Source organism: Sceloporus occidentalis, unplaced genomic scaffold (genome assembly GCF_023333645.1).
Source record: "Sceloporus occidentalis isolate IW3139 unplaced genomic scaffold, rSceOcc1.0.p SCAF_21, whole genome shotgun sequence".
In the NCBI taxonomy this organism is placed as follows: domain Eukaryota; kingdom Metazoa; phylum Chordata; class Lepidosauria; order Squamata; family Phrynosomatidae; genus Sceloporus; species Sceloporus occidentalis.
The window spans coordinates 2522886-2535917 of record NW_028317001.1 but is presented as its reverse complement, the minus strand read 5'-3'; the positions used below and the strand labels follow the sequence as shown (position 1 = coordinate 2535917).

At 47.7% G+C, this 13032-nt stretch overlaps 1 protein-coding gene across 3 annotated transcripts in view; it reads right to left on the bottom strand.

Moving 5' to 3' along the window:
- Nucleotides 1-302: 302 nt before the first annotated feature.
- Nucleotides 303-13032, bottom strand: part of TAOK1 (TAO kinase 1) — a 38184-nt gene continuing 25454 nt past the window's right edge. For all 3 annotated transcript variants that reach the window (XM_089484212.1, XM_089484210.1, XM_089484211.1), the window contains exons 14-20: nt 12670-12906; nt 12102-12230; nt 10964-11167; nt 10391-10630; nt 9391-9603; nt 8343-8525; nt 303-7473 (exon numbers count right to left, since the gene is read on the bottom strand). In XM_089484212.1, coding sequence (XP_089340338.1) covers nt 7012-7473; nt 8343-8525; nt 9391-9603; nt 10391-10630; nt 10964-11167; nt 12102-12230; nt 12670-12906 — 1668 coding nt within the window. In that variant the 3' untranslated portion in view covers nt 303-7011. The remainder of the gene's footprint in view (nt 7474-8342; nt 8526-9390; nt 9604-10390; nt 10631-10963; nt 11168-12101; nt 12231-12669; nt 12907-13032) is intronic.

Sequence of the window (13032 nt, the reverse complement as noted above, 5' to 3'; positions counted from 1 at the left end):
GTCCTTGGATGAGAGACTGCCAATGGGTACCATGCGCTATAGGATCTATTTCAGAGGAAGGAACAGGTCAAGCCACCTCTGAGAATTCCTTGCCAAAGAAAACCCTACATCATTAAAGGGGCCGCCATAAGTCAAGACGTGACGCGAAGGCACATAGACACACACAAGATCTGACGTTGGTCTCTTGTCCCCAAATGCTGCAAGGAGAAAAGATGCCTTTTTGGACTGTCACTCCCAGAAACCCCCAGCCAGAGTAAAACTACATTCTTGGTGTCATTTGTTAACAAACCCAAGTCGACACGCCGTTTTACTAAAATTACTTTATTACAGCTCATTTTTTTTAAACATTTCCTTTGCTATGATACAAAGGATACTTACAAACAAAATATTACATATGACCTCTTTTCTCTTTTATTCTCTGTTTTGTTTTTCTCCCCTCCCGCCCCAACAACTTGGTGACAGCTTTAAATGCACAATCTATACAATTAATACAGGTTATATACGAGAGAGAGATAGAGAGAGAGCTATTAGGTACGTCTGCACCAGAAGAATACCGGAATACTGACAAATTTATCGTACAAGAGACGCCCCTGCCGTCGTTGGCGCTCGCAGGACATGTTTCACCCGTGAAGAAGAGAAAGAAAAACGCACATCTGTCGTGGCCGGGGGGAACAAGCCAAATGGGTCTCTGGAGAAAAACCAGCACCTTGGGAGCATTTTGTTCTTTCTTTCCCCCCCTCCTGTCTGCACATGACCGGCTTGCCAGGGAAAAAGCACGTTGGGTTGAGGAACTCCAAAGCCAACCTTGTAAATACTTATTATAAGAATAGTAATGTAAGGTACAAAGCTATCCTGAGGCACCTTTAGAGATGGCTCTTCCATAAGAGCCGGACAAGATGGCCCTCCAACAAAGATTGGGGACAGCTGGGAAATAAGCATCGGGAGCCTGGTTTAGAGAATGATCTTGCCTTCCTTCGGTACTTTTCTCTTGCAATGACCAAAAGGTACAACTCATTTCACAGCAACTGCAACACACAGAGAGGCTAACGCATCAAAGCGCATGGGGCTCTGAGACGTCCGACTCACGCAACTTGCAGATATTTGCTGCCCTCTTCTAACCAACTGTCTTTCGCCATTGGCAAAGGTGGGAAATCCTGCCCATGGGGTTCCTTCCTTTCAACTAATGTTTAGAGGACTGTCCAAAATAAGTTAAAAAATAATAATCCTAGTGACCAGATGTTTGCAAAGGGAGCTGCAAACAAAGGAGAGAGATATGATAAAATACAGTCGACTGGAGAACGGTAAGATTAAATAAAACGCCACGCTGTATTTTTCTCTGCTTCCAAGGTTTTCTGCAATATGGACAAAGGTGGATATGGAAAGTCATATCTGACCAATGCTAGAAGGATGGGGAAAATTAGTTAAGGAGGGAAAATAATAAATAGGATATGCACATGGTTGGCACAACCGGCCAACCGGCTTCTGGAAAAAAGATGATACATTCAACGTGCTTTTGTTGGTCTGTTTATCCCGAGTGGGATAAACCTGACACTGAAGTGTGTTAGTAGTTCATTAGAAATCAAGTCTTGTCTTGAGTTGTTTGAAAAACTATCTTCACAATACAGGCAAACTTTTGCTTAAATGCCAAATGTACACTATGCACATCTCACGCTGAGAGGCCTCCGTTTTACAAAGATGTGTAGCATGCCACTGGGATCGGGTGTTAAAAAAGCAAGAGAGGGATTCAGGCAGGCTGCAAGAAGCCACTGACCTTCTCCATCCTGAACGATTCTAGGGGGCAGGAGATATAAAATTCCCAGCAATGTGCAAGGGTCAATTCTGGATCTTTTTAGGGGGTGGGTGAAACACTCTTGCATGTTTTTAATTACCATTTCAGCCAAAGTTTGGTAAGAGCCTGGGAAGGTGCAGTTTCCAGACTACACCTCCCAGAATCCCCCCAATGTTAAAGCCTGGGGAAGTGTCCATCATCCATCAGGTGATGGAGTCCAACACATACAGAAAAGCACCAGGCTGAGGCCAAAGCATCATGGGGGTTTAAAATGTATATATTAAAACTATAAAATTCATTCTCAATGCAGAGGTGGGCTGACTGGATCGTTGGCTTCAAACAGGAACTATTAAAAGGAAAGAAGTGCCCTGGGGAGAGTGACCGCATTTGCTAGAAGACACACATATGCACAGAATTAGACAACTATGGGGCAAGCAAATATGGGTATCTGTATTTCTATGAAAATGCCCCCATATAATATTTAGGCACGACTTAAGAGCTGTGCGCAACACTCCACAGACCTGTCCATAAAAAGGAAATGAGGGGGAAAGTGTATTTTGGACTATAACTCATTAGCATAAAATAACTCCTCTCCTTCTCAATGCCAGCTAAAACACACACACACACACACAAACACCATGGCTTGCAAACCTTGTTCAATGGCTGTCTTTTGATCACAGTATCCTGCAGAAGTAACAGTGGTTCTTATGGACAGGGCACTAGTCCTCATGAAAAAAAGCTGTGCGTCTGCTTAGCTAAGAGGTTTAAACGCTAAGTTTTGGACAGACAAGGGATACCAATTGGGGATGGTCCACATAGTTTCTCTCCCCTCCTCAAACCTGGCTCAGAGCAGAATGAGAAGATGTGCCATTGCTCCAAGAAGCATTAAATGGTACGGGTTAGAATCCTGCCCTTTGCTGTGGTCCTCATTTGCTGACGCAGCTCTTTTAATCCTGAAGCACCTGTTTACCCAAGGTTTGGGGAGAGGGCTTTCAAGAGCCAGGCTGAATGCATAAATGCTGAATGTAAAAAGGAGACCAGATGTTGCATTAATGCCACACTCCTTGACTCAGCATTCCCTGAACTAGAAAAAAAATATATACATCTTTTTTCCATGGCTAAATCAGATGGCAAGCTTAGGATCATTAACAAGACTTCAGAAGAAGCGGTGTTCGTCTTTTGAAGGCGGTCTGCAATTTGGAAAGGATATTATCATATATTCAGGGGTCCCTGGTTATCATATATTCAGAGGCCAACTCAAACCCTGAGATTCAGGGAACTTAGGGCAAAAGAATAACTTTTCAGAGCTCAGATCTTGATATCGATGGAGTTCACAGAATTATACAAAGAAGGCACATGCGACTATATAATTCTGTAAACTAAAGAGAGCCTGTTCTTGCAAAATGGGATGTGTTTGCTATCAAGGTAAACCCAAGAGACACGTGCCTTTTAAGAGAGGCCATGATCCATGGAGGCCCCTTGCTTACCCAAAGTAGAAGGCAGCAGGTTGCGCTGCCTTTGTGAAGGAAGACTTTCGGCCTTCAAACACACACACAGCCCAGAAGTGTAACTTTGAGTCTGGCCTTCTGTTTCCTTGCCCTACCAACCAAGATGCCTGTGCTGTCTGAAGAACCAAGCGATAGGACACTTTGGAAGTGTTGCAGCAAATGAGAAACCAACCCAAGAGGTGCTTTGGGACCACCAGCTTCGAAAACAGAAGTGGGAAAGTTGCAAGAAAGGTATGTAAGGATTTTTGCTACACACCTCTCTTTTGGTTCACCCTGATATGGTTTTTGATACGGCACTCCAGGAAGGAAAAATAGTCCTATTGTAACAGAAATGGCACTTGGAAGTCAGGCGTTCAAATGGCTACTGGATGGAAAGGAGGTAGCAAGTGAATTTTTTCTGTTGCCGTTCCTTATTTGCTCATTCTAGCTTTACTTCTTAGTCCTCTTGTCATTTCCTAACCGAAGCCCTAACAGACTTCTCCTCTGGACCATGGCGCTTGTCCAAATGGGATAATACCACATCCAAAAGATCTACGGTCACCAGGATGAAGGACATGGGAAAGGACACATTCCCTCTAGATTCAGGAAAAATCAAACTCTTTTAAGAGATGGACAATTAGTATTCTTATGGAAAAGAAACCTTAAGGGAAAAGGATAAGACAAAAAAAACATCCACTGGAAATAGGTGAAAGAATGGACAAAGCTAACAAGTTGGTAGTGGCAGCGGGGATGAGAGGGGAAGGAAGAAGAATACAGTTAGAGGAAACAAAGACTGGAAGAGAAACACAGGTCTCACGGAAAACACATTTGCACATCCAGAGGGAATTGATGCTGGTGACGTTCAAAGGAAATCTGCTAAAAGCCACATGCGTATCCGTTCTGCAAATTGGAGCTCATCTCTTGACCACACACACACACAGACCCATTTCATGTTTTTGCATACTACTTTAGTCAAAAATAATTAATGCACCAAATAGTCCTGGGTTTGGTCCATGTCAATGTACAAAGATGGCAGAAGAAAAAGAAACTGGTTGTGCCACCATTCTGCTAAAATCAAGGGAGATAATGGCTTGGGACGGCAAGGGTGCCCTGGTGTCTATGTGTGTATGTGTATCGGAGACAAACAAGAAAAAAAGGCCGCCTCTCCAAGTCCCCCAGCAGAAATAAATCCTCCGTTAGCATCATGTTACTGATGTGTGACAGCCCAAAAGGAAGGCCTTCTAGAGCAGGAATGGGGAAAGTGTGGCCCACTAGGGGTTGCTGGCTCTCTCCAGAAGTATTTTTAAATAAAGATCATTTTTTAAACAGGAGGATATCTACGCTAGGTTTTGAGGGCCAGGAGAGGCCTTTCTTAGGAAGTGACTTCTGCTCACTTCCAGGCCTAACAACAGGGCAAAAACACCCCACCCTCTCTCAGTGGCATTTGGGGACTTTATTTGGTCTGTGGGGTCTCCTGGAGGGCTAATGCAGACCCCTAGCCTCCCACTGTCACCTATTCTAGAAGCTATGGGGATCAAGACTGGGAAAGGAGGTACATTAGAGTTACATTGCAGTGTTTTTCATTCTCCCTCACCATTAAAAAGAAGAATTCATCTGTTGAAGCTACGTATCAACTGCAAGGATGAAAAGGGTCCTTTCATCAGCCATCTGGAAGCCAGAAAGGATATTTCAATGCCTCAACATTTCAGCAGACTACGAACACATATGTGCTACAAAATACAAAGCAAACAAAAGGGTTGTCATCAGGTCTCTCCAGCCTCCCCTTTCCCACCGCAAACTACTCTGCTTAGGGATGCCAACAGGGCCCAATCCTATCAGCAGAAGCCTTCGCTTCATGAGGTTTGGGGCAACAAGTGCGTCTTCTGATCCCAGTGATATGAACAACCAAAGAAAAGGAAGCCAAAGAGGGAGATTAAGGATCTGGCATGGTTTTTAATCTTAATATGACCACACCAATTTTGTAAAGGACTGAGCAGCGGTGTGACCCATTTTAAGAATAGTCTGTACAATATACCCAAACAGACAAGAAAACCCCTTGCATTTCTGAGCCCTAGAGATATGTTAGAAGGCAAATCCTAGCGTTAGTACCTAGTGTTTCATTTTTTCAGTGCGCCAGGAAACTTGATTCACAAAGAATGCCGAAGGAAGCGGCCTGTAGTGAAAAGAACCACTCTATCCTCACCCTCCGGCAACGTCAGGCCAAACGGATATCTCAACTGGCCTCTCTTTTGTTGCCTTGGCAAAGTCGAGGTCGCAGGGACCCCAAATATTAAACAAGGGCTTGGAAAAATCTCAGTTCTGAAGTCCCGATCTGTGCCCTCAGAAGCTAAGGCTCTGGTTAAAGGGTGGGGAGAGGTTCTCCCCGCAACCTGCCGCAGCAATCGCAATGGCTCTGGCAGCGGGAGAATCCTGTGCAAAAGGCAGGTCTTGTGCAGCAGTAAATGGTCTACAGAGGCAACAGCAGGTTTGTCAGCAGCTGGAAGGACAACTCCCATGGTTCTTGGCTCCCCCCCCCCCCGTGGCAACTCAAAACACGCAGAAACATTGGCTACGGCTTCACACGTAAACAAGAACCTGTGGCAAGCCCAAGAAGGTAAGAAGATTTTAAAATAACAATGAGAATTATAATAGCAAAAACCCTGTGGCAAATGTAGTGTCAGAAAGGAGAAACCTCCTTGCCTACCAATGGCATGTTTGTAACTTATTTTTTAGTTTTTCTTTTATGGCATCTGTCACAATACCTCTGGGAACTGCGATGGGTGGCTGGCCGCAAAGTCAACTTCAGCGTTTCGGAAGACCAGACAGGCCAGGGTGACTCCCAGAGGTCCTGGGAGCTGTTCTGAGGCTTAGCTAGAATGAGATGTCACAGTATTACCCCAGGAAAGAATGCTTCTCCTCTGGCCCTGGCCTCAATTCCCCTCCTGCGATCTCTTACTTACTTACGCGCACACACACACAAACACACACAAACACACACGGTCGGGCCGGGCTGAACTGCGAGCAGGTTCCTAGCAGGTGCGCTTAACTAGTGCAGTTCCGCCTGTGCCATCGAGTGCGCCCTGAACTCTCCGGAGGCTCCACTCTTAGTGCAATCTGGGTGCAGAGAGCCTGCCCTTTCCCTTTCCCACTACCTGGCCTTGCTCCTCTTGGCCGCCAAAGCTCCAGCGACTCTCTTTTTCACTTCCATTTGGCCCCTTCTGAGTAAGGTGACCTGATGAAGCAGAAGGAGAGAGTAAGGGGTGGTGAAATACAGGCAAAGGGAAGGGGGCAAACCAAGGAAGTATTGGCTGGCCCCTAGTTCGGCTAATCCACCCTGGTAGTTTGATAGGGAGACTTTGGGGATGCCTGTCTTTCCCTCCTGAGCTCCAGGATCTGAACAGAGCCACTGGGGGAAGGCAAGCTCTCCTCCTCATGTTCTTCACCCCACATCAGAAGAACCCCTTCCCAAAATCAATTTTTGTTTTTCCTTCTAGAAAGGAGACAGAGGGGAAGGGGGCACAATTCTGCAGCCAAATACTATGACATCCCAATTAGTAAACCCCTGAACGTTAATGCCCTCCCACCCCAGTAAGTGAGCCCTATGGCTAGCTGGCCAGGGGGCAGTCAATCTGCGCGGCCTGGGGTGGGGCGGGGCATCCGTTGGCAGTTCCTGTTGGCAGACGGCTCCAGTGGAATTGCCACCCTGGGGAGAGGGGGGTACAGACGGCGCAGTTCTTATGTATAAGACATGTGCGACCCATTGGAGATCTGCGAGGTGACGCTGGTGCTGCGGCTCATGCCCGGCTCCGTCCGTCCCCCTGAAGTCGTCCGCCTCAGAGCCTGTGGGCTGTTGCGGACCCCCAGCGAGCTTCCCCGGGGCACCCCTTGCATGGGCCCCGAAGGGTGGCCCCAGGGTTGGGGTCCGCCCTGCATTGGGTGGCCCCACGCCTGGGGTGGGCCGCCTGCTGGGTGACCCCAGTGTGGTCCCGGACCCCCCGAGGGATTGTGGGACCAGCTGGAGGCTCCTGGGTAGCTGTGGCTAAACGCTTCAGGGGAGAGATTCGAAAGGACCATGTTGCTGAAGCCCAGTCGCATGCTCTCTGAGTCGAAGGCTTCAATCTCCCGCGCCTGGCGCTCCAGCAGACTCCGGATCCGCTCTGTGCGCTCGTTCTGCAACGCCAGCATCTCTTCTTCGATCTGGGGAGGAGGGTGGACTTTAGGACAGCAGCCAGAGAACCAGGGCACACAAAACAAGCAACAGCGGGGAGAGGGAAACAGAGTCCAGCCATGCATTCCTTCCACACAGGGATGGAAAAAATATTTAAAAACATTTGGAAAATGGTTGAAAAACATGGGAAGCCTTGGCAAGAAGAATGCTGGACTGATGAGAAACTTCACAGTTAGGGACTTATTCTGCAGAAAATGCCTACATGGTTGTTTTGCACACATGCACACACAACAATGTGCAGAAAGTGCTGCAATAGAGGATTTATTCTGCATAAAACTTGCTTAGAAAACATCTTTTTCTTCACAGGAAATGCCATTCGCTGTGCAGAAAACACTGTTCCTTTGCAAAACAACTAACTACATGTGAATTTTGTGCAGCCAGTCCCAAACAGGCTTCAAAAACTGTGTGGCCTTCAAACACCAGATGCTGGGCCATCACAAGTGATACTGGAGGATGCCAGCAGAGGGTAGCAGAGACTGAGCAGACGCAGCCAAGGAAAGCAATTGAGGAATGCCCCATAGTACTGAAGGGGATCTAGAGCTTATGAAGGTCTGAGAAGTTGGAGTAGGGAGGGGACAGGGAGATAGATAATCCTTTCTTTCCATACTTTTCTCTTCCTATTGCTATCGCTCCCCTCCCACCTCCTGTGGTTATTAGCTCTGCATGAGGCCCGCATCTGGAGCTAGGAGTGCAACCCTGCTGTCAGTTTATGTCAGTGAAAACTTTGGTCCCCTGGGACTTTAGCCTCAGAACAAAGTTGAAAGGTAGATACATCTATGGTGCATTCTGGAAGGCCTGCATCCCTCCCTTCTCCCAGTTGCACCATCCCATTCCCTACCTTCTGCTCCAGGAGTGCCCTACGCAAGGAGACCCGCTGCTCCAGCTCCCGCAGCTCCCGGTCATGCTGGGCCTCTGCCTGCATCTTGATCTTGCTCTGGTAGGCATTCAACAGCTCCAGTTCCTGCTGCAGCTGCATTTTCAGGACCTGGCACTCCGCTTCCTGCGCCTCGTCCAATCGAAGCTGCAACACATTAATGGCAGGTGGGCAAGAGAGGAAGGTCTGCTGGGAGGGAAGGCGGCTGTGATACTTGCCCAGAAGGGAACAAGGAGAAGGCAGCTATGCTTGGCTTAGGCTTATTTGGGGTTTCATTCATTCTACCTCCTCCAGTACACTCCAGGTTACATACATGGCTCTCTTTCTTTCCCACTTTTGTCCTCAGAACAGCTTTGAAAGGTAAGCCAAGGCGAGTGACTGGCTCTGAATGCCACCCTCCAAGAAGAATTCTGTGTTATTTCTTTGCCCTTCTAATGCCATTTTAGACCTATGAGAGGCCTTAAAAAAAAAAAACCTGAAGGTGAACAGGAAGTGACTTATGATCACTTCCTATCATGAAAAAAGTCCTCCTCTGGGGCTCATATCCTGGCAAAATTACCAGAAGGGCATTGACAGGCAGATCTTGGATTTGTGTGGGTTTGTATGGGTTGCAGCTATCCAAGGTCTATTGAGGGGGCTCATGCTGCTCCAAACCCCCCAGAGTTACCGATCCCCGAATTGAGCCATTATTCCACCCTGGCAGAGGGAATCCCACTGTGCCGAGGCACAGCCACACTTCTGCCAAGAGACAGCCATTATCCCAGTGACCTGGGAAGTTGGCTACAGAAGGCTGATACCTGCTATCTGAGCTCCTGGCCTGCCAAAGGAATGGAGCCAGGGAAGGCTTTATGTTCTTTGTGCCCTCCCCCTGCTCCATGGGAGGAAATCAGGATATCAGGTCTGGGATGGGTTAACTTCCAGTCAGATTACACCTCAGTTGCCCAAATGGGAAGTGGGAGATGCGACACTATTCTGAGGAAGGCAAAGGCTTCGAAAGGCTAGCGAGACTCACAGCTTGTGTAGAGAGCATCTCATTGATGCTGTGGTCATACTGCTCTGCCAGGATTGCCAGCTTGCGGGTCTGTTCCTCCTTCAGCCGCTTTAGGACGGCCTTGTGCTCGCTCTTGGGGGTGGTCTCCAGCAGGTGGTTCCGGAGGGCTTTGTACTGCCGGGTCTGGATCTTGCAAGTGTCCTGGAACTGCTTCTTGATTTGGAGTTCTTTAGACTAGTAAGGGAGAAGGGAAGAAGAGTCAGATTTATAATATGTGTTGTTCTGACTGGGGAAATAACAGAGAGGAGGCTGGGTAAGATTTCCAGGAGATGGGGGGGGGGGGGGGTGCAGAGCCACGTTCCCATCCTGCACCCACATGACTAGCTAAGATGGGATTATGTAAATGGGTTTTTTAAAAGGAAAATGTGCTCGACTTGCATAATTTATACAGGTCACAGAGTTCAGCTCTTTTCTGCACAGGATTGGGGTCACCCAGAGATACAGTAGTGCTGAGTGGGCACAGACTGAGTGGCGCGGGAGGGAGGGGAGATGCCATGCACCTCATTCAAAACAGAGGGGAAAGTTTCTTGTTTGAGAAGCGTGGGAGGAGGAAAATAATTTCTTGGGGTGAAGGGGGTGACAGTACCGAGAATGCTTGGTTAAATGCATCCATAGCACCCAGAATGTAGTTGTGTGCCTTCAAGTTGTTTCCAACTTATGGCCATCCTAAAGTGAACCTATCCCGGGGTTTTCTTGGCAAGGCATGCTCAGGAGGTTTGCCTTTGCCTTCCCCTGAGGCTGAGAGCATGTGAGTTGCCTGAGGTCACCTAGTGGGTTTCATGTGTGAGCCAAGATTTGAACCCTGGTCTCCAGAGCCATAGTCCAACGCTCAAACCTCTATGCCATGCTAGCTAGTGTCCCTTATATAAAATTATTAATATCCTGCTTGCCAGGCCCAGGCCAGAGCTAATTGGGGGGGGGGGGGGGAATACTGGCCAGAGAAAGAGGGGGTGAGGCTGACCTTGAGGCTCTTGGGCTGCTGTCGGACCTCCATGACGTGCTTCCGCCGCAACTCCCGCTCCCGGCGCTTGTTGTACTCCAGCTGGTTGGTGAGCTCCGTCTGGTGCTGGAGGCGGATCAGCTCACAGCGCATCTTCTGTATGGTGCCCAGGTGCCGGAACTCCAGCTCCTGCATGGACTCATGCTGGCGCAGCAGCATGGCATGCTCCAGGTCCTTCTGGGTCTGCCGCTTGTTCAGCTCCTGCAAGTTGGATTAAGCTAATTAATTAGAGTCGCAGGGAGGAAAGCAGGATGTCAATTAATCAATTAGATCCCCTCTAAACATTAGAAAGAACTTCCTGACTGAAAGAGCACAGAATGGACTGCCTCTAGGAGCGGGGTGGGCTCTCCAGCTTTGGAGGTCTTTTAACTAAGGTTGGATGGGCACTTCTTAGGAGAAGAATGGGATTGAACAAGATGGCCTTTGTGGACCCTTCCAAGATTTTGGTATTCGAAGACTTGAGGGAGCCCACTCCAGCAAAGAGGCAGTGCGGTGCACAGATAAGTGTCCTCTGGGATCCCTGCTGTGACCCACCTCCCGGACGAGGTCCTGCTCCAAGTTATGGCGGGCCAGGAGCATCCTCCTCTTGAAGCGACGGCACTCCAGCTCCAAGTACTGCCTCTGGCGCCGGAGAAGGTTTGCCTCTTCCTCTGCCTGGAAGTGTTGAATGTTCTCTTTCTGCTTGGAGAGCCACTCCTGCTTCTCCTTCTTGGGCGTGCTCTGGTTCTCATTCAGCTCCTGGAAGGAATGGGGAGAGAGAGAGGCATTGCCACTGCGATAATGAAAGACAGCTCCAAGGCAAAAGAGCCAGAAAGACTGCAACTACCTAGAGGAGTCTTGTGTTGTTGATGCTGTTGCTGCATGCCTTTGAGTGGTTTCCTACTTACTCTATCATATGGAGTTCTCAGCAAGATTTCTATAGAGAAGGTTCGCCATTGCTTCCCTCTGAGGCTGAGAGTGTGACTTGCCCAATGTCACTTGGTGGGTTTTTAGGGCTGAGCGGGGATTCAAACCCTGGTCTCTATAGTCCTAGTCCAAAGCCTTCTGCTGTTGACCAGCTGTCACATAGTGGGTTTTTTTTAATGGGGTGCTTTGCTTTTGTCTTCAGTATCATGTTTTAAATAAACAGTCCCCTACTGGTGTTTCTAAAGGGTGAATAATAGACCTGTGAGAATTTCTCCTGGTATTTGATGCATTCAAGGGTTGTGGAGGAAATATTTTGTGGAACCCACCCTTTTTTATGCAAAAACCTACATTTTCTTTCACAGAATACCTCTTCCATAACACGTTAGGATATTCAAATACAGGGACAATACTTATGGAGGAATATTCTTTGTCTCCTGTAGCAAGGAAAAAACCTATTGTAATGATTTATCCTTGCATGTGAAGATAAAGCATTTGAGGCCAATGAGTTCAAAATACCTGGAGGGACAATGTTTCTCTGCCCAAGTACTGACTTTGTCAATCAGAGCCATGACCTGATCCACCCTCTGCAAACCCTTTGTCTAGATCAGCTGTTCTCAACCTTTGGTCCTCTAGATGTTTGAGACTTCAACTCCCAGAATTCCTGAACAATGAACATACTAACTAGGACCTCTGGGAATTGAAACCCAAAACATCTGGAGGCCCAAAGGTTGAGAACCATTAGTCTAGACCTTTGCAAAGAGTTTACCTCCTTGAGCTGCTCTTTGCGAAGCTTATACTCTCTTTTCTGAGATTCCAAGAAGCTGTTGAGCTCTTTCTTCTGCTGGCCTTGAATATGTTGTTGGAACTTCTTCTCTTCATTGGCCATGACTTTCGCCTGCAAATACATATATTTATTTCATTTTATTGGCCTGCACATACATATATTTATTTCATTCTTCCAGAGTGGGGCCCAAGGTAAAAAGAATTGGCTAAAACAGAAATGATACAATTTTGTACACAGTCAAATTAATCAGATTAAAACAACAGTATAAAGTAATTAAAAAGCAAACATAATTTAAAATAAAGTGCATGCGCATATACATACTGATGTTCCCTACAAACAGTAATTCATTAGAATGCTTAAAAGCTATTAATTAAATGCCAAAGACCCAGGAGAGAGAACAGTAGGTTGGTAAGTACAGGTGCAACTACACTGTAAGAAATAATGCAGCTTGTCACCACTTTAACTGTCATGGCTCCATCCTACAGAATCCTGAGACTGGCAGAAGGAGAGATGGGGAGATTCTAGGTGAACACAGGCCTCCCTTCCTCACCTCCTTTTCCATGGCCGCTTGGTGCTTCTTGATGAGCTTCTCCATCTCAGCCGCGAAGCTATTGCGCTGCGTCTCGAGGTCCTTGTCCAAGCGGAGCCGGTGCTCATCCATCTCAGTCTTGAGCTTGTTCTCCAGGGCCATGAGCTGCTTCTGGTGCTGCCGCCGCATGCGCTTATAGCCTGACATCTGCTCCCGCAGCTCTGAGTCTTGTTCATGCTCCTGCATTTGCCGTGTCACCTGTAGAGGAGGAGACACGTGTCACACACACCCCTGGTCAGATGGGACTCTTTGACGGACCCACTCCTGGGGGCTAGGCAAAGTGACAGGTTTTTTTTTTTTTTGAGTGGGATGGAGGGCTACGCA